At 38.2% G+C, this 25,321-nt stretch overlaps 1 protein-coding gene across 1 annotated transcript in view; it reads left to right on the forward strand.

Moving 5' to 3' along the window:
- The first annotated feature begins 792 nt into the window (after nucleotides 1-792).
- FRMPD4 (FERM and PDZ domain containing 4) overlaps nucleotides 793-25,321 on the forward strand; it is a 295,170-nt gene continuing 270,641 nt past the window's right edge. Inside the window, exon 1 of the mRNA XM_031051118.2 lies at nucleotides 793-956. Within this exon, the coding sequence (XP_030906978.2) occupies nucleotides 793-956 (164 nt within the window). The remainder of the gene's footprint in view (nucleotides 957-25,321) is intronic.

Here is a 25,321-nt window from a genome sequence, read left to right on the forward strand (position 1 = left end):
CAGATAACAATGCCAATAGTATAAATTTCAGCAATTAATTGCATGTTGAAATACTAGGAAATTCAACACTACTTAAAATCTAAAGATGTGAAAGTACATTGGAACTAGAAATGTGAAGTACTCCAGGACTCTTTTCTGACCTAAATGAGGACCTTGTGTTGTGGAAGTCTCTACTGGTATTCCTGTATTGCAGAGTCTATAAAAACTGTAGAACCAGGAATTTATTTTCAGTATTTTAAATTTCTGGTTTTATAGAAATTATTTTCATTGGTTTTAATGACCAACAAAGAACTTAAAGATGCTTTGAATGACTAAGAACACCCTGAAGAAGTAGAATGAATTTGGTAGTGGGTAATGCCAGGCTGCATCCTATTAAATAATTTTCACCGATGATTTAAAAAAGGAAAAGGATGTGATAAAAAGCTGATTAGTATATTTGAAGTCCTTTGTGAGATTTATTGCTTGGGCAAAAATAACTTCCTTTGATGTTAAGGAAAACCATGATTGACTTGGGTGTTTTCACAACTGGTTTAAGTGTTAATAGCTTGTTGTGGTTTAACCCTAGCCAGCAGCTAAGCACCACACAGCCTCTTGCTCACTCACTCCCTAGCAGGATGGGGGAAAGAGAATTGGAAGCATAAAAGTGAGGAAGTTTGTGTGTTAAGAGCAGTTTAGTAATTGAAATAAAAGAATAATAGCAATAATAATAGTAACAATTTGTAATGAAAAGGAAAGAGTAACAGAGAGAAATAACACCCAAGAAAGGTAAGTGATGCTTACCATGACTGACCGATGCCTAGCCAGTTGCTGAGGAACAGCCTCCAGGCCCACCTTTATATGCTGACCATGATGCCATATGAAGTGGAATATCCCCCTGGTCAGTTGGCATCAGCTGTTCCGGTTGTGCCCCCTCCCAGCTCCTCGTGCACCCACAGCCTCCTTGCTGGTGGGGTGGGGTGAGGCCTTGACCCTGAGTAAACACTACTCAGCAAAAAGCTGAAACATCCCTGTGTTATCAACACAGTGTTTCCAGCCTAAATCCAAACACAGCCCCATACTGGCTACCATGATGAGAATGAACTTAATCCCAGCAAATAGCTTTAGATGAAACACTTGGAATTGTCAGTGGGGACTGAATGCAAGCGTTTTCATTTTAATTATTATAAACCTAGTAAGGGGAATTGCTGGGTATCAGTTTTAGCAATGGGAATTTGTGGAGATAAGGTTCTAGAGAGCAGATGGGTATCTTGCAAGATTTTGAGAACCATTCGTAAGAAGGTTTGCATGAAGAATAAAAGGAAGGTGGTGAAGACAAAGAAGGAACATCTGTATGCTGAACTCAAGTGTTGGGAATGAATCCTTTTGTGATCTGGTTCTTGTTAAAGTGCATCTTTGGATTCTGCTTGAGACTTTTGAAGTTCTAAGGGAAAGAGACTTGGGATATTGGAATGTATTACGACTTTTTTTTTAGAGATACAGAAAGTGTGTATGTGTGGATTGATGAAAATTACTTTAGTGATCTACATTAATAATCAAAAAGGTGAATAAAGCATCCCTTCTGTTCTTCAGAATTTATTTCTGTACGTGTTCTTTTTTGTTTGTTTTTGGGGGAATGCGGTAGAGAAGACATAACTTGAAAATAACCTCATTTAGGAAGAAAATGTCAGATTAGTATTTGTAACATTTTGTAGTACTGATTGTATCCTATTTAGGATGAAGATTTTCCAGAGGTTTTTGCATGACTTAGTTTTTGTCGTTCAGTTGAACTGTCAGCCTTTCTTGTGTGTATAAAATACTCTTCTGGCATTATGCAGCCTATAAGTTTTTGCTTACCTTGCCTATAGATTTTGCAGTTTCACTGTTTGTTTTTAATCTTGAATTTGTGGTTTTATTACTCTTGATTTGGCAGTACTCATATGTTTAGAGAGCAAAATGCCCATCATTATATGGCAGTAAATGCTACCAGAAGCACTAACAGTTGCATCAGCCATGTAGAAAAAGCTAGACCTGTGTTACAAGTCCGGGCTGCATGTATTCCACTTGTGTGGAGTATTTGACTGAAATAGAGCAGTAGAGAACTGGAGAAATAGTTACTATCTAAGAAGATTCGTAGCGCTAGGATGCTTCATATCAAGAAACTGAATCCCTCAACAATGTCACTGATTTTGGCTTGCTTTTAAAGCAGCTATCACAAGCCTGATTTCTTGAAGCACCAATAAAAGGAGCATCAGAGAGAGGAGATGCAGTTGCACAAAACAGTCTACCCCAATGATGCTAAAGTTGAAGTTTTTCTTTGCTTATGATGTTAGGTCTTTATCCCACAGAAAATGGAAAGTTACTCTAGCACTAGCTTTAAGGCCTTTCCTACTCTAGAAAGAAGTAGGTTGTTTATTTAACTGCAATACATAACAAGTTGCACAACTTCAGCGCAGAAAAGACAAGTGTCACTTGTTCTGACTGCACGATGTGACTAATCAAGTCAAAATGTGATTCATGTGTTCAGGTAGAAATGATAAAAAATCGTCTTTTTTTTTACTGCCAGTAGGTTGTGGATCATCTGAAAAATTTTTATTTCAAGGCATCTGCTTTTCTTTATCTTTTACTTGTTGAAACCTCAGGTGTTGATAACCAAAATGTTAATTTTTATGTTTGAAGAAAAATTTATTTTTTTCCAGGGAGAAAGGGATATAGCTTTCTTATGAAGTTGGCTGCCTGCCTGGGTTTTTACTTTGCATTATGTATTGTAGGTTACCTGTCATGTTTTACAAGGGCTGCATTCTCTTCTGCCAGGGCATACAGAAGAGGGACAGAGAAGAACTGGGCACAGGGAACGATCTGTACTTGAGTATTCTGCTGTGAGGACAGGGTGAATAGGGGCTGCAGCGTAACTGGGGAAGGGTGGCAGAGGTAGGAAGAGAGAAGAAACTGAAGAAAGAAAGTTAATGAATGTTGTATTGAATGAGAGCTTGTTTACTTTGAGTGAATTGAAGTAATTGTTCAAGATTAGCTGATCTTTATGTGAAGATGAACTAGCTTTGTTGCCTGGGTAGGAGTTTATTTGCTTCATACAGCTGGTTGAATTAATTGGTTGGATGTGCCGTAACTTGAAAAATAATTTCTTTTTAAAAAGGGAAGAAATCACTCCAGCATTGCAATAGAAAAACTATCTTTTTTTCTTTAAGGTCTTGAGTTTCTTATTGAAACTTTCTTTCTCCAAGAGGTTTCTGGGCTGAGCTTGCCCAAGCTCAACACCAGAAGTAAGGTGGTCCTTTTTTCCCTATCTGTTGCTTGAGAAACACTGTAATCACTATGGTGTTTTTTTCAGAGTGAAGCCCACCCTTGCACTTGGTGATTGGTGAGCCCTGTTTCCCCCCCCCCCCCCCCAATGCAAATAGCTTCAAAATCTACAGTAATTTGTGAGCATACTTATATTTTAGGATGTCATAAAAATACCCCCCAAACCAGAGAGAATTTTTTTTTTTATTTTTTTTTTTCCTATCGATATGTGAACGAATTAGGAATGGGCCATGGCACTCTGAAGCACTCGAATTTGACACTGCTGTACTATGGTCAGCCTCATGTAACTGCTGATGGCTGGAGGCCTCATGAGACTATGGGGTCTGATTTCTGCTTTCTTCTGTCTTTTTCCCTTCAGCTTGTTCTCTGTGGGTCTTTATGTACCATGGTGAGTTACTTCAGGGACTAAAACCACTATAAAACTGGTTTTGTTATGTTTCTTTTTTTTGCTGATACAGATATCTAAACAGGCCTGGCAGAAGCAATCGAAACATTTTGTCTTGGGCAGCAAAGTGGAAGGGGAGGAAGGAAAGTGGGACTTCTGGCATCTGAGCAGCTCATATACATTGCATCACATTTGGTGGTGCAAAGCTGTGGTTAGAGAATTCCAGTCTGGGAACTGAGAAGTGGGGGGGAGGCTATGTTAGAACCCCACAGCCAAGCAAATCTGGGGAGAAGGGGTTATCCTGGAAAAGATCCATTGGAGTGGGAATAAACTGCCTCAGCCCCTCTGAAGTTTCTCAAGTTCTTCCTGGCTCCTCTGGCTTCCCTGTCTCCACATTCTCCTGCCTTTGAATCCTGTTCTGCTGACTTCAAATGACTTGGCTTTGCCTGGGCACCTGCAAAAAGTGCAGGTTTTGCATGCTAAACACAGCTTTCGTGTATCATGCACATGCTGGTGTACCAAGGTATTCTACCCCTGCTCCTGTGCCTTACAGTCTTAAGAAATTGTTTTCCTATTAGCATGAATCATTTTAAAAAGCAGATTTCTTTTCCTATCTTTACCTTACTAGGCAGGAGAAAAGAGCTGTTGTCAAAGGGATTGGTTTTCCTACATTGCTGCAGATGAACTGTCCAGGGCAAAGGAGAGGCTGTTTAAATTTTATTTTGTTTTGCTTTGTCTTGCTTTGTTTTATGTTGTTTCTTCATAGCAATAAGTTTTCAGTTATATCCTTTCTATGTACATGTTTTCCAGGTTCTGGAAGCTGTCTGAAGAGATAAAAGGTTTCTTTTCAAATGCTCTATTTCTGAATTTTGAAAGAACATCTTATAGAAGCTAGTGTAGTATGTCTTTGCTGCTTCTGAAACCACAAAAAACAACTGGAGACTATTAATGGCTTGCTTTTCAAATGCTCTTAATTTCTAAGCTGGAAATAGAAGTTTTATAGATGCATTACTTAACCCAATTCAAACATTATGGCTTTCTTTTTTTTTAACACAGACAGGAGTAAACTTCAAGAAGTTTTCACAGAGTGATTTTTCAGTCCCTGCTATATCTTCTGTCATTCCTTATGCATATATGGTGCTTTAGTAGCGCCTTCTTTGTCATTTTCAAGCTTTGAGGTGTTTGCTTATCAACTCTACATCGTTGAAAATGTGGGCTAAGGAAGGTAATGGTTATGGTGATCTTGAAGGCTATATCTAAAGGATCACTCTAAAAACTCCCCAAATAAATATTCCATTGGAAAATTTGAATTAAGAACTACTCAGTTTCTTTTGGCTTGTTTTTTTAATTATTTGCCAGTGCAGAATATTGAAAGAAGTACTGTCAGGATGCACAGTTATAAATACTGTAGTTTTTACTTTTTTTTTTTGGATGGCTAACACAATGAATCTGGGTGACTAATATTTAGTATGTCTTAAAGAAACCCACTTTATAAGTAATATACTTGGAAAATGAACAGTGGAATACAAGCTTGTTTTGTCTTTGTTGACATGCTTGGATAAAAACTTCCAATATCTTTATTTTCCATGCTGAATATATTGCATATTTGTTTATTGAAAACAAAGTGGATTTGTTTTTTTCAAAGCAAAACGTACATTATTATTCTTCTCTTTTGATACCTTTAGTAGGTATTAAGCACCTTAATACCTACAGGTGTCATTGAGATCTTGTGCAGGCCTTGTTGAGAAGGGGATATTCCAAAAAGGAAGTGGCAGTGGCAGTGTGGGAAGTTGGCAGATGCTTTGCCCCTAAAAGTTGTTATCACACTTGCCCTGTTGGATTCAAGATGTCCATGAGTCCTGGGTGTGCTACCTGTCACAGTGATTGTTTAATAGGTTTAATAGTAGATGGCTGTGTAAAGGGTAAGGGAGAAACCTTCACTCTCCCAGTCATCAGTGCAAGCTTTCTGCTTCATCTCAACAGAAGTACTTTATATTTACATAATGGTAGAATGTTCATCTGCTTTTTGTTGTATTTTCTAAAGCTCATTTCCGCCTATTGTGCTCTGTGGCCTTGAAATGAATAGACAAGTGTATGCTTGTGGAAGTGTTTTGCTTCCATTTGTGTTCATTAGCCATTAATGTCAAAGCTTATCCCATTTTCTCATGTTAGGTGCTGCTTCTCAAAAAGAGAAATTCTGTTTTCAGGCGAAATGTGTTTCTTTCATAGGACAAGATAAAGCAGTGTTAGTTGATTTTTTTTTTTATTTTATTTTTTTGCAAATGGTTCCTATTTCAGTGCTGCAACAAAGCAGCTTTCTAATTAGAGGACATAATACCTATCCTACTGGGCATTATCTCAAAATGGCTGAAATCTATTTTAGCTGCATAAAATATTATTGGATGAACATGTGTTTGCCAAGCTATAATGATAACAACTAATATTTATGCTCTCCAGTGTTCAAAATACTCTTTTTTTTTGCATCTCTAAATGTGGTGGTAAACAGAAACCAGTTTGTCTCTTAATTTCTGTGATATGATATGCTGCTTTATTTCCTTTCCTCCTTCTTCTCATTCCCCTCCAATCAGTTTTCCACTTGAGCAGCTTTCTTCTGCTAGAACCTCTGCTTTCACAATGGGTTCTTAATGCTGGCTCATAACTTGTCATGATTGCTTGGCAGTATTGGCAGGGATGGGGAGGGGGTGGTTACTGTGACCACAAGAAGATTCCTTCTTACATAAGATTTTTTTGGTATTATTTAGTTCAATATTCTGGCTCTTAAGGATGTTGTGACGGTTTATAGGTAGTTTCTGCTTTCCTTTATAGGTGGCTTTAAAGTTTGTGTAGTGTTATGTTAAATGATAAGCAAATTCAGTATTTGTGTGATCTTTGCAAAAGTTTGGTAAGTAAGGAGACCATGGCTGTTTTGTTTTTCAAATACATACAGCAATTTTATTCCCTTTTCACTTTCTCAATTTTTTTACTTTTCGAACAGAATGATACAGCCCTTATAACTAAAATGTGGTGTTTTTCCCTTTCCAGTCAAACCATGTAGGCCAAATAACCCTGTGTATAGTGTCTCTTTACTAAGTAAATAACAGTGAAACTTGAATCGCAGCCAAAACTTTCTTTGTAAGCTTAACTGTTGCTCTGATTTCATCTGGTAGAACCTGATTGTCCCAGATGCTGGTTCTTTTTGGCTAGTCAAGCACAACTGGTCCCACATGCCCTGACTGGAATTAATGAAGCACCTTCAGCACAGTGCTGCAGTAGCTACAGCTGTCAGGTTGGTTGAGGGAAGGAAACCTGCTATATGTTTTTAAGGTCTACTTACCTATGCTGATGAAGTGCTCCTGAATGTGACAGTTCCCAGACTTGGTAGATTCTTCAGCTGGGATGTAAAGTTTGCCTTATATTTCCTGGGTTACATGATCTATTCTCCAAAGTGGCAAGCTCAGTCCAGCAACTGCTTTGAACAATTTGCTGAATAACTGGCATTAATAATGACAAAAGAGTTGCATGTGTGGGCATATAAGGGTATGTAAATGCACCAATGCTCACACATGCCCACTCAGGTTACAGTACAGTTCCTATAAAATGTGTATTGAGAGTCTTTGTTATATAAATGTTAGAGTCATTTGGGAGGCAAAGACCATGACTTTCCACCCTTAGGTTAGACTTCCATAACTCATACCTGTTGCGTTGAAAGTTACGGTGGTTTCACAGTAGAAGAACAAAAATACTACATCTCTGCAGGAAGGTATTTTTACAGTTTAGTGCATGGTGACTTGTTTAGTATTCTTTGACATTTATTGACATACAGAAAATGCAAATACTCAAACAGTGATAATGATGGTGGTCAACTGGATGGAAAACTCTAATCATTAGACACTGACTGTGACTGGGCTTGATGTAAAGGTCAAATCACAGAATTAATCTGCCACCTGGTAAAATATGGGAGAGAACTGTTATTCCAGAAGAAACCACTGATTCTGATTACCTAATTGTGTGTTTCTTTTGATGTCCTGATTATGGGGAGGAAAAAAACAAAGACAATCTTTTTCTGTATTTTTTCCTCTTAAAAAGAACTACTTGTTGATTCTCTATGAGCTAATGAAAGCTGACTTCCAAATGAGGATGCCAAATCATCAGCTATTTTTTGAAATTTAAGACTGCCCTTGGCATTACTTTGTATCAGTTAGATATTGGACCTTATTTAAGAATTTTCTAAAGGACACCCTATTTCAATATGGTGTCTTAAAACATACTTTTCTTTGGTTGTTTTTTTTTTTTTTTACCAAAAAGCATAAAGTACGTCTGATTTCTTCTGCTTTCCTCTGTCTCATGTCCCTGTAGTGATTCTGACTGATTACAGTGGCACTTGGTAGTGACAGAAGAATGGATCACCTGCAGTCTGCTCAGCTTGCTTCTGGATTTAGCCAAGAGTCTGCTCCGTTGGATGGGAACTGCATAAGCACTGCTGATACCTTCTCTTGCCCCACCCCACCCCTTCCCTAATTTTTATCTTAAACAGGTCAGAAAATCTGGGGAAATGCTTTTACTGAGAAAGTTTAGTGTGACCTTGTCTGCTAGTAATTTGGAACTTTTAATGCATTTTACTAGGTTATAACTTCACCATTTGCAAATTAAACCCTTGTATTTTCCTGTGTTACTTGTGGAAAAACCTGCCAGCATTCAATGGCAAGATCTAAAAAACAGAGTGTTCTGTTCATCAGCTAGGTAGGAAATGGACTTGGCAGCATTTTTTAAAGAACTGCTTTGTTTCTGCCGTCATGGGGAGTATACTTTATGACCCAGTGAGATAATCCACTCTCACCTGGAACATTGTGCTAGTTTCAGGTACTGTTTTTAAAAAAAACAAAACTGGAGGAGAGGAAAGATTTCCGCATGCTGGTAAAGTATAGTATTTGGAGACTGATGAAAAGAAGGATGTTTTCTTAAGGATATACAAACATAGATTTTTAGGTGAGGTAAATTGTGGGATTTGATTTTTATCCTTTTTCAATCAAAATCTTTGGACCTCCAGAGCACTTAAAAATAAACAAAAGGGAAAACAGACTTAAGAAGGAGAAGCTATCTGCAGTTTATGTTTATCCACGGGTCCTGAAGGAGCTGGCAAATGAAGTTGCTAAGCCACTGTCCATCATATTTGAAAAACCACGGCAGTCAGGTGAAGTTCCTGACAACTGGAAAAAGGGAAATATAACCCCCATTTTCAAGAAGGTGAAAATGAATGACCCAGGGAATTACAGACCAGTCAGTCTCACCTCTGTGCCTGGCAAAATCTTGAAGCAGATTCTCTTGGAAGGCATGCTAGGGCACATGAAAAACAACAAGGTGGTTGGTGACAGCCAGCATGGCTTCACTAAGGGGAAATCCTGCCTGACCAATTTGGTGGCCTTTTATGACGGAGCTACACAAATGATGGACAGGAGTTGAGCAGTTGACGTCATCTACCTCGACTTATGCAAAGCATTCGACACTGTCCCACACAACATCCTTGTCTCTAAATTGGAGAGACATCAATTTGATAGGTGGACCACTCGGTGGATAAAGAACTGGCTGGATGGCTGCATGCAAAGAGTTGTGGCCAATGGCTCAATGTCCGGGTGGAGACCAGTAATGAGTGGTGTCCCTCAGGGATCGGTGCTGGGATCAGTCTTGTTCAACATCTTTGTTGGTGACATGGACAGTGGGTTTGAGTGCACCCTCAGCAAGTCTGCCGATGACACCAAGCTGTGTGGTTCTGTTGATACACTGGAGGGAAGGAATGCCATCCAGAGGGACCTTGACACCCTTGTGAGATGGACTGATGCCAACCTCATGAAGTTTAACCATGCCAAGTGCAAGGTCCCACACCTGGGTCGGAGCAATCCTAGGCACAGCTACAGGTTGGACAATAAGGAAATTCAGAGCAGCCCTGAGGAGAAGGACTTGGGGGGTGTTGGTCGATGAGAAAATGAACATGAACTGGCTTCAGTGTGCGCTTACAGCCCAGAAAGCCAACTGTATCCTGGGCTGCATCAAAAGCAGCGTGACCAGCAGGTCAAAGGAGATGATCCTGCCCCTCTACTCTACTCTCGTGAGACCTCACTTGGAGTATTGTGCGCAGTTCTGGTGTCCTCAACATAAAAAGGACATGGTACTTTTAGAACAAGTCCAGAGGAGGGCCATGAGGATGATCTGGGGACTGGAGCACCTCCCATATGAAGACAGGCTGAGAAAGTTGGGGCTGTCCAGCCTCAGAAGAGAAGGCTGCGTGGAGACCTCATAGCAGCCTTCTAGTATCTGAAGGGGGCCTACAGGGATGCTGGGGAGGGACTCTTCATTAGGGACTGTAGTGATAGGACAAGGGGTAACGGGTTGAAACTTAAACAGCAGAGGTTTAGATTGGATATAAGGAGGAAGTTCTTTACTATGATGGCGGTAAGGTACTGCAGTGGGTTGCCCAGGGAGGTTGTGAATGCTCCATCCCTGTCAGTGTTCAAGGCCAGGTTTGAATGAAGCCTTGGGTGATATGGTTTAGTGTGAGGTGTCCCTGCCCATGGCAGGGGGGTTGGGACTATATGATCTTAAGGTCCTTTCCAACCCTAACTGTTCTATAATTCTATGATTCTAAGTTTTATAGAACATTTTATCCATCATAAATGAACCCTGGTTCAGTAGTTGTGCTCCTTTAAAGCTTTAGACATAATTAGGAATGAAATCCTTCTGGAACTTGATAGTCTGATCTAGCATAAAATGTATTAGAATATCCATTTCTGTGGCATGTATTTTAACTTCCACCTGATGAAATTGGGCAAAAAGGTTGAGATTTTAGTCTACTACAGATTTCAGCCATGTTTGGCCTTAGTATGTGTGTGTGGATGAGGTGACATGAGGAAAATATTTAAAATGCTTGCTTTTCTTTTCAAGCGTCCTGTTCTGTTTGGGAATGTAACATTATTACTAGAAAGAAAACGTAAGCATTTCAGATTTCAAATGCTGCATTGGGAAAAGTATCTTCCCATCCATTTTCCACAGGCTGCAGCGCATAACAATTGTTAATAGAAACCGTAATTTAGATGGGTATACAGAGTGCAGCAGTCTGTATATATTGGCAAAAACAAAACTGAATTTTATCACTATTTTTGCATTCAGAGAGGATAAGCAGTAAATAAAGTGCTGAGAATCTGAAAGACATGCTGTTGGTCGGCTGATGATTATTTCTTGGTAAATTGTATTATAATGACTTACATTTAGATTTCTCCAGGATTTTTTCAGTAGTTTAAATGTTTGTTTATATACATGAACTGCAGAATAAACAAAAAAGCATGGAGGGCAAGAGGTAAGCCACCTACTCTGTAGTGTCCCTACATTTGCTATTTGGTATGTTAAAAGAGAGCTGCTCTTACCTAGTGTCATGTATGTTAACTTGCCTTCTGTGCAAGTTTATAAGCACCACTTCTGGAGTTATCAACAGACCATGAAGAATTGTTTGCTTTTGAACAAATCTTTCCATAACCTAAAACGGCTGTATGCCAATGAAGATTTTATAGGTGGTAAGGCGAGCATGTAGGTGAACTCTAGATCCCATTTCATTGCAGATGGGCTATCTTGTCAAATTTCGGTGACCTCTTAAGCTTCAGAAGAGTCAAGTAACTTTGTTACCACAAAAAAAACCCAACCAAACCCCCATCTTTAATTATGAGAACTTACACCTTGTTCCTGAGGCTATTGAGTGTTCCAGACCAGTTCATGTTGGCTAATGCAGAATACCAGATGTCCCTGATAAGCAGATCTGGGAAACCATTTGGCAGTAGCTAGTAGAAAATAGCAGGCACAATGGTGTTGCAGAATTGCTGTCCTTCTTTGGAGTTTGCGCAATTCACATCCCTTCTGAAGGCTGGAGGTCTGAGCCAACATCTGTCGCTCCTGACTACCAGGCATTTGGGTATTTCAGGGAAAAGGAATTTAGTCACAGATACAAAAATGAAATTGGATCTCTGAAGAATATAATGCCTGACTGTTGAGTAGTTATAATTAGCTGGGGCATCTGCCTATGAAAGGGAATCCTTGGTTTCCAGCCCCTTTTCCTACATTTAGCCATGGCTTTTATTCTGTGACATTCTAACACAGTTATGCAGAGCAGAGCCAAGGCTTAGGGCTCCCACCAGCCAGCAGCGTCTGCAGCTTCTCTCTAACATTGTCTCATTCCGTTAACAATTTCCAAGGCATCCTTATGGACAAAGGTGCTTAAATTATGTTCCTCCCTCGCTTTCTCAACTTCCGCCTCTTTCTAATCTCAATATTTTAGCATATATCCCACCTGTTCCAAAGAAAAACAGGTGAATTTATTTGCTCTTTTCCAACCAAGATTTAACGTTTCCCCAAACACTTTTAATAGGGGATAGTCACAAATTTCCATTTTGTGTAAAATAAAGCCAAATAAAGTGTTCCAAATCCAGCAAGGCTCCCAAAACCCCATATATTTTGACATCTTCTACCAAAATAACTTAAGAAGGCTATGCTACTGGTAACTGTAGCTTTCTCAAAATAGACGTTCTCTGCAGTGCAACATTACACTGGAAAAGTAAGCTACTGTGCAGTTGGCTTTTCCCCCCTTTCCTTTCCTCTTATCCTTTGATGCCAAAGTCAGTACAGATAAATAACCTGAATTCTTGCTTTTATTATAAAAATAAATATAAAAATTATTAAAATGCATTCTAAGCTTGAAAATGAAGACCACTTATGCCAGACTTATGCAAATATGAACCTCTAATGTTACTCCTTTTTTCCCTTACTGAAGGTGTTGGGCTATTTGTTCTGTTACATGTGATGGTTTTCCAGAGCTAAAATTAACTTTAGGATGGGCTTAAAAAATTAGCTGGAAGCTATTTTTGGGCTGTCCTTGGAAACTGAGTACTTGGTCTTTTGTGTTGAGCAGTGAAATAAGATAAATCACTCTCATGAATACTAATCTGGGTTATTTCTATAGCATGTTTCATCACAGATAGCAGTAACGTGCAGGTTGCAACTGCTTTCTTTACAGCTCTGTGTAGTTTTTTGGGAAGGGGAGACTGCAAATAGTACTTGGATGGTTGAGTTTGGGTGATCTCCGTGTCACCCTACTGTGGTTGTATTATATGCTCATAAAGCCAGAAAAGGGAGCAGAAATGAAGACCTTTTTTTCTAAGGTGTAAGCATTAGATCCACGAGGCTGATCTGGAGACATGGAAATATCGAGGTTGCATGTGTTAAGTCAGGGTGTGTTACACATATGCATGAAGAAATAACAAGCCTGCTGTCGAGAAGAGAGGAAATGGGTGCGGTGGAAGAAGCAAAAAGGTTAGGAAAACCAGGTTGGCATAAGGACTTCTAAAGTAAAACCAAATTATTATGTCTTAAATGGTTTACTAAGCCTGTTATTCGAAGTTAAATTTAGTGTATTTGGTTTGTAAGATCAGCAGTGGTTCACATGAATTAAGAAAAATTTCTGTGTCATTGTGCAGACAGATACGCTGGACATGCAAGACCTTAATACTTGTTAGGGCTTATTCAAGTGTGGTTTATTAATGTGGTTGGGTCTTATTGGAGGGCCTATAACATGTTTGTAAGGACTTTTTTTGTTTTTTATAGCATGCTGATTTTTAGAGTTGCTAGGTTTTTTTTTTTAAATATTTATATCTACCTTTAAAAACTATTATTTTCTTACTATAAGATGCAAACATTGTGTGGGATCATAGGTAGTATTGAAACTAATTGCTAATGACAAATATGTGAGGACACTGAGCTATTGATTAAATTTTGTAAATTGATCTTGATGTAGGCAGTTGGTATTTTGGTAGCAAAGACACATTGGCAGGTGCACAAACTGTTTCCTACTCAAATTAGAAGATTGTTCAAGAGTATAGTCTTCTCCTGAGTGTTTTCTGAAACTTTTAGATTTGGCTGCATTAGCTTATTCAAGGAGTCTGATACAGCTGATTGATGTTGCAAAGCTACAATCTTATTAGCCTTTTTCATTCTTTGGGTTTTTTTTTTGTTTTGTTTTGCTGTTTATCATTGGGGTAGAATTCCAGATTTCATATCTGCAGCTATTTGCTTTATTACCTTAGATGTGCCATTTCCAATGTTATGCTCTTAGACTTAACAAGCTAATCCAGGAGACTAAATCAGAACTGTCATTTTGAAGCTACTTGTCTGAAGGCTCTTTGAAATCAGTTTAGAAAGCTCCAAGACTATTTTTGTTCCCCTTTTAATTTTTAGAGATGTGTTGATGTGTTATGTTGTTAGTGGTCCCTGGAAGGGTTGTTATGGAAGGGTTGCCTTTATCAAGTCCACTGGTGGTTAGAATCCAAATGGACATGATTCATGTTTAGGAACTGTGCCAGTCTGAAAGCAGACTAGGAATGATTTAAGGATGTCCCTTTTCCTGACACAAATTTTTTTTAAACTCTGTAATACTAAATTTGGTGAAAGTGTTTTAATGCTTAAATGAGGAAAGATGATCCTTTAGAACGGCAGCCCATGCTGACATTGCATAATGTAACAGAAAGGCATCATTAAATTAGGAGTGCTAGAATAATTCTTGTCTCTTCATACAGCTTGCTTACCGTCACTCACAGAAGCTTTCAGGACTGTGGAGTATTTACATGTGCTGTGCTCTAGAAAAGCTGCGCTCCTACAGTGTAGCAATCTATTCCTGTCTACTTGGGTTGCTCTGTTAGAAATTAAGGAGGAGGTGATTGAAGCATAAGTGTGAAACCATTTCTGCTTGTTTGTTTTCCCCTTTTCCCTTGATGAGGACAGAGGCTATGAAAGATCTGTGGTGAACTGCCAAGTGATGTATCAGTGGCCCAAGGAGGTATGAGATTTTCCGGCAGTATTCCTATATCCAATGGCCCTCATCCCATAAGAACTTTGAGGTCATATGTCAGGAAGGATTTTGTCATCCATATATCAAGATAGTTTTGGGCTAATGACAGCAAACGGTGGTGACACAGGTTAATTTCAGTCTTTAACAAGTAAATGAAATAAGTTATAAACCAGATTATTGCCACACTGGCTGTGCTCATGCTATGTATCATGTTTTAGAATCATAGAATTATAGAATAGTTTGGGTTAGAAGGGACTTTAAAGGTCATTTAGTCCAACCCCCCTGCAGTGAGTGGGGATATCTTCAACTAGACCAGGTTGCTTAGAACCCTGTCCCACCTGACCTTGAATGTTTCCTTGAATTTTGTCTTAGAAGATCCAGAAGATAGCTTTCAAGTGTGTGCAACATGATACCTTCAGAGTACTAACTTACAAGTAACTGTAGTTAGTTAATAAAATGTTTGGTTAATGGGAATCTATAGCTATCAAGGTTGATTGGATTAGAAAGGGCAATTGATGGGCTGCCAGCTTTAGAGTGAGCTTTGGCTCCTATCAGGTCACAATGCAATTGCAATTCCAAGTGCTTCTTGAGAGATCTTAGAGAAAAATCTTGGGGTTTCTCAAGACAAAAGATAAGAATGATGCATGACAGAGGGATTAGATCTTTCACACTCTTTTTCCCTGTTTTCCCCAGCATTTTCTAAGAGAAGAGAGTTAGATACCTGTCACATTGTTCTTGAAGCATCTGAATGAGGATTCTCTGAGGAGTAGTAGCTTGTGTGGACAATGCAGCTCTGTTGTCTCTGCTGGAATATATATTGATTTGAAGCAGTGTGGAAGATGACTAAACTATAAACAAGGAATGTACTACCTGAGCAGGAAAAAGGTGTGCAGTTTAATATCTGGGTAATGTGTTCATGCTTTCTTGTCTTGATTTATTCTGTTAGTCTGCTGGCAACCTTGTACCTTTTTGTTTTGATGGACTTTATTGATTACTTCACTTTTTTAAATGGCAAGTTTTTGAATTTTGTGAAGATCAGTACGTAGGTAAGTTTAGCTCTTCTAGAGTTACTGCTTTTATATTATGCTGTATATTTGATAAAAGAGGGTGATGTGTTCCTGGAGCAAGTTAACACAAAGTTGTTAAGTGGTTGCTGAACAGCGTCTTCCAGTTGCAGCTGAAGAAGTCACTGATGCCTATATGGCCCCAAAGTGCTTGAGCCTGTCCTCTGTAGGTCAAAATGACCTAGGTAATTTTACACCATTTCAAAATGTTTTTTACTTAATTACCAACAATGAACCACCAGATGTGGAGGGATTTTCTAGAGAATGAGGATGCAGAAAGATGTGGTAAGATTTCCTGTAGATCTCTTTTGCAGAGGCAGATCTAATAGGATCTTGCAGGGAAGGCATGAGTTGTGCTTCTCCTCATCTGGTGCAACTTGAAGCTGAAGAAGAGTTTTTATCTGCAGCCCTGGTGTAGGCTAGTAAAGCAGCACTGTTATTGTAGTAAAATCGTTTGCCTGCGAATGTCCAGCATTGCTTTACTTTCATTCTCATCATCACACAAGAATAGCCAAGCTTATGTGCTCTCCATTCGAGCATTTTCTTCGGCTCCGAGTTGGAAGTAGAATGTGTGCCTTAAGCATCCATTCTTTGCTTCTCAATCTTTCTTTTTTTGCAGAATTAATACCACTTAGTTAAAAATATTTCAGACCATACCTGGAAAAATAGCTTTATGTTCTGAAGAAAGCCAGGAGTCTGCTGGAGTCCTCGATGAAAGAGCAATAGGGAAAGAGTACTGAAGACAATAGAAGGGGTATTAATTTTATGCACACAGAAAATCCTGGGGTTTATATGGATTAGTATTCAAGGCACAACTTGCAGTGTCTTATTTTTTTTTTTAGCCCTGAATATATAGTAGCAACGTCAGCTATAAGAAGGTAGAAATTGGAATTTAATACAGAATTAGTATGATAGCTGAGGAGGAAATGGCAAAGCAAGTGGAGATGATGATGAGATAGATGAAAATGACCAGTGGGAAGAAAAATGTAATCAGTTATCCTTACAGTACACCTGTTCTTGTCCTGCTTATACTCACTGGTAGCAGCCTTTTAAAAGTAACTGCTATAAATCACCTGAACTACAATGGGTTATGCTAAATTGCCCCAGCTTTTACAAACCTTTCTTGTGGGATCTTGCCTCAGAAGCCTTCCTAGGCAGAGTGCTGGTGTGATGTGCTTGTTTGTACACATTTTTACTACCACTTTAAAAAGATATGTTGGCAAGCCCTGAAAGAAGACTAATTACAGCTTTGCAGTGGAGATCTTATTACGATTGTGGATGACATTGCCTTTTGTTTTTGGAGTAAAAAATAGAAATTAGTGGGGAACTGTTAAGTAGGAAGCAGGGACTGCATTGTGGCAATGGCTCTTAAATTATTACTTCAAGAATGTCACTTGCTGGTGATTCAGGATACAGTGATGACAGGGGAGGGTTATTCCAGATGGATGCAAAAGATTAAATAGCATGCAGAAGAAACGAGAGAAATAAATGCATGTTGGGGAGAGAAATAGCACAGACAGAATGAGAGTTTAAAGAGAATGAGATAAAAATCAACCTGCTTCTCAGTACTGAGGCCAAGTTGGCACCCTTTTGACTCATTAAACTGTTCTTTTGAATCCAGAAATTGGCTCTATAAAGTGTCACATCATCGAACAGCAAAAGGACCTTAAGACAGGGGGTCAAGGCTAACAAATTATAAGCAAAAGCTCTAGCTATTTTAGATCTGCCCATTCAGTATAGCTTTAAGTTGGAAACTTAACTAACCATCTTTATGTTTTGCTGATGTTTGTATATATGCTGTATTTCCGTTCTTATGTGGCATCAAACAGGATGATCATTTAATCTTAATGTATACAGAATCACAGAGTGGTTGGGGTTGGAAGGGTACTTGTGGAGTTCATGAAGTCCAACCTCTTTCTCAGAGAAGGGTGAGCACACAGTTGGTTCCTCACAACCATGTCCAGTTGGATTTAAAATGCCTCCAGGAGTAGACTCCACCACCTCTGTGGGCAACCTGTGTCAGTGTTCAATCAACCTCATTGCAAGAAAATATTTTCTTCAAGTGAAATTTGCTGTATTTAAATTTGTGTCCATTGCCCCTTGTCCTCTTACTGGGCACCACTGAGGAGATTCTGGCTGTGTCATCTTTACTCTCCCCATCAGGTATTTATATACATGGATACACCCCTTCAAGCCTTCTCCCCACCAGGCTGAGCAATCCCAGCTCTTAGCCTCTCTTTGTTTCTCAGATGTGCTTAATCATCTTTGTGACCCTTCGTTGGACTTGCTCCAGCATCCCTTTATCTCCCTTGTGCTGAGCACTCCAGGTGTGCCTCACCAGGGCCAAGTGTTGCAGCAGGATCTGCTGCCTTGACCTGCGGGTGTCACTATCCCTAATTTAGCTTGAATGTAGACGTGTCTGTAAACTGAAGCACTTCAGTGCTTCTTGAGAGCTTTCACCTCGCGACTGTCATGCAGGCAGTGCTGTGTGAGCTGGTAGTTTCCCTGCTGCTCACACACCATGTGTTGATTCTTCAGGTAGCTGAAAGAAAGAGGCAGTTGTGATTTCAGCTTCTACATGTGCTCAGCTTCCTATAGCGAAACTTCAGTACCCAGATCTGTTCTGAACAGATCCGCTTACCAAAGGCCGTGAAGTGGCAGGATGTCAGGGATCTGGGGGAGGTGAAGCATGGCCACAGCTCCACAGAGGTGACAGTGCTGTAGAGGGAAGGGTTTTCCTGACATTAAAGTTTAAAATTCTAATGGCCTGTGAACTTATTTTGAGCAGTGCTGACCAGCCTGTGAGCAAGTTTTTCCTTATCTCAAAGATCTTTCTCAAAGAAAAAGACGTGGAAAATGCTTATTAATTTGGGATTTATTGCAGTATTGAGGCTTGCATCCTAAGAGTGTCCTTCTGATTCAGATCAGTCCATTAACTCATAGTACATTTCCTATAAACTTCGTATTACTTTTTTATTTTTTTATTTATTATTATTTTTATCTTTTTAATATCTTTTTAATGTTATTTTTTATTTTTATTTGTAGCTGGTATGCCTTCACTTTTAATTTCCATTTTCATTGGGACTTAACAATATATTCTTGTATTTTTTTAAATGTTTCTTTTTATCAATTGGAGTTCTATTCCTTTGCTTTAAGTCCATCCCAGCAAAAAAATACCCCAGGGAAATAGCTGAGGGATTTACAGAAGTTATTACTCAGATTTGTTTTGAACTGGGAGTTGGGTAAGAAATTTGTTCAAAACCTTTGTTTTTACATTTGAAAGAGAAAGATGCTTCTGTCACTCTTTTCTTTGTTTTCTGAAGGATCCATGTGTTTGATAGTTGCCAAATGCTTACATTATAATGTTGGTGATCTAAATCAGGGGAAAAATATTACTATTACTGAAGTAGCAAAGATTAATATTGGAAGTAAGAGGTGGATTATTTTATTTTATTTTTTAACCTGTATAAATTCTGTAGGAACTAATAAACTTGTAAAATGTTAGCTCACTAACTTCTTGATACCACCCTTCAAATGATGGTAGCTAGGAATTCCAACATATTTTGGTGGAAATTTAAGAAAAAAAGTTTATTGAGGTATGTCATAAATAGATCTTACTTTTCTGACTGTAGTCTGCCTCTGTTTTTCTTACATTGGTATTGGCAATTTGAGAACTAACTAGGAGTTTGTGCAGAAAGCCTGTGATATTTAAGATCCATCATACAATACTTAGAAAAATGTGCCAGGCTGAGTTAATCAGTTGTAAGATTTGTTCTCTGGCTCATAGCTATAATGAGTTATTGAAATACGAACATTTTGTTTTGCTGTAGTTGAGGTTCTTGTAAATTATATCAGCATCTTAAAGCATTAGTGTTGGTTTTACAATTAAAATGAACGTGTTACCTTAGCATAGGAAAATCCTGACATAAAACCACTTGTTAAAGTGGTATGAGATCTAATAGCCTTGTTGGAGGTCAGTAGAAAACTACAGGTTTGGCTGCGTTAACCAAGTCTTGGTTGAAATGAACACAAATGCATTACGAATATGATATGATAAACCATTTCTGCAAAAGGAACTGTCTTATAATGTTAACCACATTTGTATTTAGCACAAGAAACCCAAACTGATGCAAAATACTGGTACCTAATGAAGCCTTAACCTCTTCTTTTATCCAAAGATAGGAAGAAATTGGCAAAGAGGTTTAAAATACTTGGCACTTGTTTTCATAAGTTAATTTCATTTTGTTATGTCCTCACATCTTCACTTTTAGACTCCTTATGTCTGAGATAGTATGTTGTTTTTTAAAAAAACTATTTAATATTATTTGTTTTTCAATAACAAAAAAAATTAAAAGTTTTTTTTAGGTAACCTGGAAGTGTGTATGGTAAGAATGTCCATTTTTTTTTCTGTTAAGAACATTTTCTGCATTTCTTAGTGAAAATAAATTACTCTGAGCAATTTCTGCTTATGTTATGTCACAACTGGCAAATCACAATCCAGAGCAAAATGTTGACAGAGCATCTTTGTCTTCACGTGCACAGTCTTTATTTTTTTTTTTTCATGGCACTCCTGTATTTCTGTCTGTGCGGGTGGGATAGTTCTCTGACAAAGATTAGCTGCTCAGTATTTCATTTTGCCCACACCACCTCTGCTTCAGATTACCCGTGTCCATATTCTGCAGTGTGTGCAGAATTGCTTGTTTCCTCAAAGCTGCTCTGGGGCGCTGCTATCATTGTATCTGCATACTTAAAACTATAATGAATTTATTCTACACTGCTGCTGTAAGATTAGACAGCTTTTTATTGTATGTTTACAGAAGGAGAATTGAGGTATGGAATAATTAAGGCTAAGTCAGTTGAACTTCCAGGTCTTCATGTGCACAGTGGAACATGTAGATCTGATTTTTCACGGCACTTGATGTTTTTGTAGCCCTCTCCAAATAATGACAAACCTGATAGTTGTGTCATTCCCCATACACCCCTTCAAGTCTGGTCTAAAATATGTTTTTAAAATACGTATTTTCCATTATCTTAGGTAAATGCCAGAATCCTTTCTGCCAAGAGAAGGCTTTGTGCCAGTGCTTGGCCATCTTTCCATTATGTGATCAGTGTTGTTACCTCTGTAGGAGTTGCAACAGCTTAGCACTTCTGCAAGAAAAAGCCTCCATTCAGCATCTGCCAAGGACAAGCCCCACAGCTGTAGTTTCTAGACTCTTTGGCTCAAATGATATGGGAGATCCTGTATAATTGTCCTGATTATTCTGTGGACCCAGATTTACCCACTTTCTGTCCATCCTTCCTTCCGTGCATCCTTCTGACCTTTTATTAAATATATCATCCACTGTATCTTTTTATTAATAATTTATTAACCTTTATATCTTATTATTAATAATTATTATAATTTATTATCCTTTTATTAAACATGCCATCCAGTAATCTTTTCATATGTCAGATATTGAATCTTAAGATCCAAAATTTGAGCAGTTGACTGTTACCTTCTATGTTTGTGATGAAGATAGAAAATGTAGGAGCCTTTTAGACTTCACAACTGTTCACAGTTTCATCTTTTGACTCCAGGCTACTCCCCACTTTGTTTCCAGCTTCTACCACTACTAGAGTTCCCAGGTAAGGGAACAGCAAGATACAAAGTATTGACAGGTACCTGATGTCAGAAGATACCTGTTTCCTTGGCACTTCCATACTACTTTTCTCTAACCCACATTTGTGTTTGCTGTCTCTGCCATCTTGTCTCATCTTTGCTGCCAGTGAGTCGCTGTTGCAGCACTGCTTGCACAGTTCTTGTGCCATTTGCTCCAATGGCTCCTGGTCAAGAGTATGAGCAGCCATTAAGTGAAATCCAGCTCAGCTGCTTCAGCTTAGAAGTGGAATACCCTCATTAGCTCTCTGGGACTAGTGCATGCCTTATTCAAAGGATGCATGGATGGCAGGTAAAGAAACATATGATAGTTTTCTTCAGTTGCAGTCAGAAGAGTGCTGCAAGGCTCCCTAAAAAGATGCCCATCAGTAAGATTCTCTCCTGCCACCTATTTTTCCATTTTAAAAAGGCTGCTAACGTAATTACATTTTCAGGACAATAGCAGCTATGCTGCTTCAGATCAAGGAATCTGGTTAGCCTAGTTAGCAAAACTGTATTTACCTTACATAGAATTAAAAGTCTATAAGCTATGTGCAGTGAAATGCTGAGGTACTTACTGGGAAGGGGGAGGAATATGGAAAAGCACAAAAGTATTTCTTGCTTCCAAAAATCAACCCTGGGAGAAGGGATATGATAAGGATGGAGAAAAACCTGTTATATTTTGATGTATGTATGATGAAATTTTGCAATAAAATACAGACTGTGTTACACATAAAAAAAGCTGTGTGGAACCTCCCTACTTGGTTTTTATTTTATTTTCTTATTTTATCCTTTCTGAGGAACAAATATTTTAATATTGCTGGGGGGTGGTAGTTACTGGCCCAACCATAGCAATATGGCTAATGACAGAAGTAAGATTATTCTGCTGCACTTTCAATCCATATCTTGTTTTCTGTTTCTATAGATATCTCAGATCCAGGAAGAAGCCTAATGTAGAATTAGCATTTCCCAATGTATAAATAACTTTACAAGAAAATTTCTGTTGAGCTTAATAACTGATTCCTCCTTTTTAAAGAATTTGCATTTGTAACTTCAATACTGTATTATTAGCAGTATGACTATAGTGATTTTTTATCACTAATATTTTTGTAGTGTAAAGTAGCACAATATTCTGAATTACATGGAGCTATAAATCCAATACAAAAGCTACTGGTAGCATCCTTTATAGAGCAAAACTTAGTGAAGGCGTTTGGCTTTGAGTTCAGTTGGTCATGGTACTTAATTGCGGCTATCACTGTACTTCCTCTCACTGGAGTAGAAAAAGTTACCTGTTATTGAAAAAACATTGCAGCACACATAATAAAATATTGTGGTGTTACACATGTTTAAAAATCTTGTTGAAATAAAGTACTATAATTATTCAGTTTTATTCACAAAAGCAGGTTTTATCTTTTATTACATAAGTACCCGCAGATCTTGGAGTTTTTTCTGTGACCTTATGGGGTTATTTATCTTGTTTCTTCTATGCACTAGAGCTTGTGTCCTTTAATCTGTATTTGCTGAGAAGCTGCCAAATTGCCTCTTCTGCACCAAGCTTTCTTTTTTTTTTGGTGTGTAATCCATGTTCTGATTGATGTATTAAAGGTTTTGTAGAAAAAAAAATATAAGCCATCTGTATCAGTATTTGATTATGAAACATATTTTATGCTATATTTGTTAAATATACGTTACAACCTTATAAACATTCAGCTGCTGTATATAAGAATATATACTTAACTGAGTGTTTAAATGTGTTTTAGCATGTTAGGATGGTCTAAATGAGGTGCCTTTTTCATCTGCGTCTTCCCTCTGTTGAACTGAGGCTTTGAGATCCAACTACGTAAAGCACTGACAAATTGATAGAGATTAAATAAATCTGATTTATTTAATTTTCTTGTGTGTGTAAGTAGGTCTGAAGGACTGAGAACAAGGAAGCTGCTTACAGTACAGAAAGTCTTCTGAAACACTGGAATAACTGTTGATGATATGCAATCTGATTCTGCACCAGAGGATTGATTTAAAAAAAAAGAAGAAATTGACTTAAACATCACTAGAGCTTGAGTGAATGAAGTCAGTGCTAAGCCTTGATGACAGAAGAATGCACCCAAATTGCCCTTTCAGATCTTAAGTACTGATGTAAAACCAGAGGTTCACAATTTAAAAATTCAATGGGAGACAGACTTCTTTCCACAATTACATCAGTAGCAGTTCTGAAACTGCTTTGCTGCTGAAGGTTGCACACTCTCCTGTCTCCCTTGTAAGAACATTAGTGATAAAAATAAGCAATTTTATCCTGAGTTTGTAAAATATTTGCTTAGGCAAATTTGAAGCCAGTATTGCTGGAATATAGCTGTCTAAGTCAGGAAGGAAAGATACCAAAACAGACCAGGTGGAAGACATCACGTACAGCAATGATACGTTAGATTACACTGAAGTATTTCAAAGTACAATCTGGCTGTTCATTAAGACTTTACTTCAAACTTTTCTAAGCGGCAAAATGTTTTATTCTTTGTTAAAATATCAGAAAGAATGTATGTTTTAAGAAGTGTTGTAATTAGCCAAATACTTCCTGTGCATGTATGCATATGTATATGATTTCTACTTTTTCTTTATTTATAATGGATTTGTGGAGTTTTCCTCATTGGTATAATTTGTTATGCTGTAAGCCTCAGGTAGAATCACAACCCCCTTTTTATTATGCAGTCCAAATAAATTTTTATGATGAGGCAAAAGTAATTCTGTAGACTACAACATTGATATAAAATCCTTCATGTAGCTGAGAAACATATTACTTTTTCCCTAAAATCTTGGTGTTGCTGATCTCCTGTAATGTACTCCCTTTTCTATCTCACATTGCTTTCTTAGCCTCTGATTTTGTGCAGGTTGAGTGAGGATGTGCTCCAGTTAAGTGCAGTCTGTTCATGAAAACTTGACAGTGTTGCAGCCCCATATACTGCTGTGGGCAAGGCACTGGGATTCAAAAAAGATGTAGACCAGTTGGTTTAGGGAAAAGAAACAGATAATAAGACATCTAAGAAAAGCAATCTTTTGAGAAGTCTGAACAAATTGTGCTTATTTACTGCTGGGAGGCAGATGACAGGAGAGAGTCAATAATGTGCTTCCTGTTCATAGTGCACAAGACAGTAAGCTTAAAATGCAACTAAAAGAATGTGGGTTAGATATTAAACAAAAAGGGAGGGGGGGATGTCAAGCCAGAAATAAACAAAGGCAGAGGACTTTCACAAGGCAGTAATAACGAGTGCTGGAATAGATTGCCTGAAGACTGAGGAATAGGTTGGAAAAGTCTCTGTCTGGATTGCCTTGGAACAAGACTTGTGCTACCTCACCTCTTCATGTCCTCCTCTGTGCCTTTATTTTAATCTTTTATAATTTTCAGATTAGTATTTGCATTCCTGAAGGATCCATACCTTCTGTAAGTCCAAATTTTATATGTATACATGGTACTCTGAAGTTCCCAGTTCTTTATTTGCATTAAAAGTTTGCAGGCTAGTAAGTCCTGCTGCCTGATTCTTGTTTGTATTTTGGCATTGATGCTCTCCAAACTGGGATAATTTTTCTGCTGTTTCTACTTCTGTTTCTACTTCTGTGTGGAAGAGTAGCTCTTTACCTAATGGATTGGTTTCCTACAAAACAATCAAGAAACAATTCTATTTCAGAGGTCAGTTCTCTTTCTTCACTTAATCTCTTTCCAGATGCACCCTTGGAGGACAGGTGGTGTTAAAGAGGAGATGAGTGGTTGGGAAATGCCAATTTAGGGACATAAGATGCATTTACATTCAGACTGGGAATATACTTGCCGCCCATGAGTCAGCAGTGTCAAACTACTATGCAGCAGAAGAGAAAACGATAAAATAAAAAGGACAGAAATGACAAAATGAGTGCAAATTATGTAATCAATGTTTCTTCTTTTATCAAGATAGTTATTTTAAACCTTTAATGAGCTTTGCCTGCCAGAAGTAACATTTTGAAGTATTTATAATAATGAGCATTCATTGAATTTTCTTAGTTTTAATATAGCATTAATTTTTGCTAATGCTGTA

The sequence above is a fragment of the Melopsittacus undulatus genome, chromosome 2, assembly GCF_012275295.1.
Source record: "Melopsittacus undulatus isolate bMelUnd1 chromosome 2, bMelUnd1.mat.Z, whole genome shotgun sequence".
Taxonomy (NCBI): domain Eukaryota; kingdom Metazoa; phylum Chordata; class Aves; order Psittaciformes; family Psittaculidae; genus Melopsittacus; species Melopsittacus undulatus.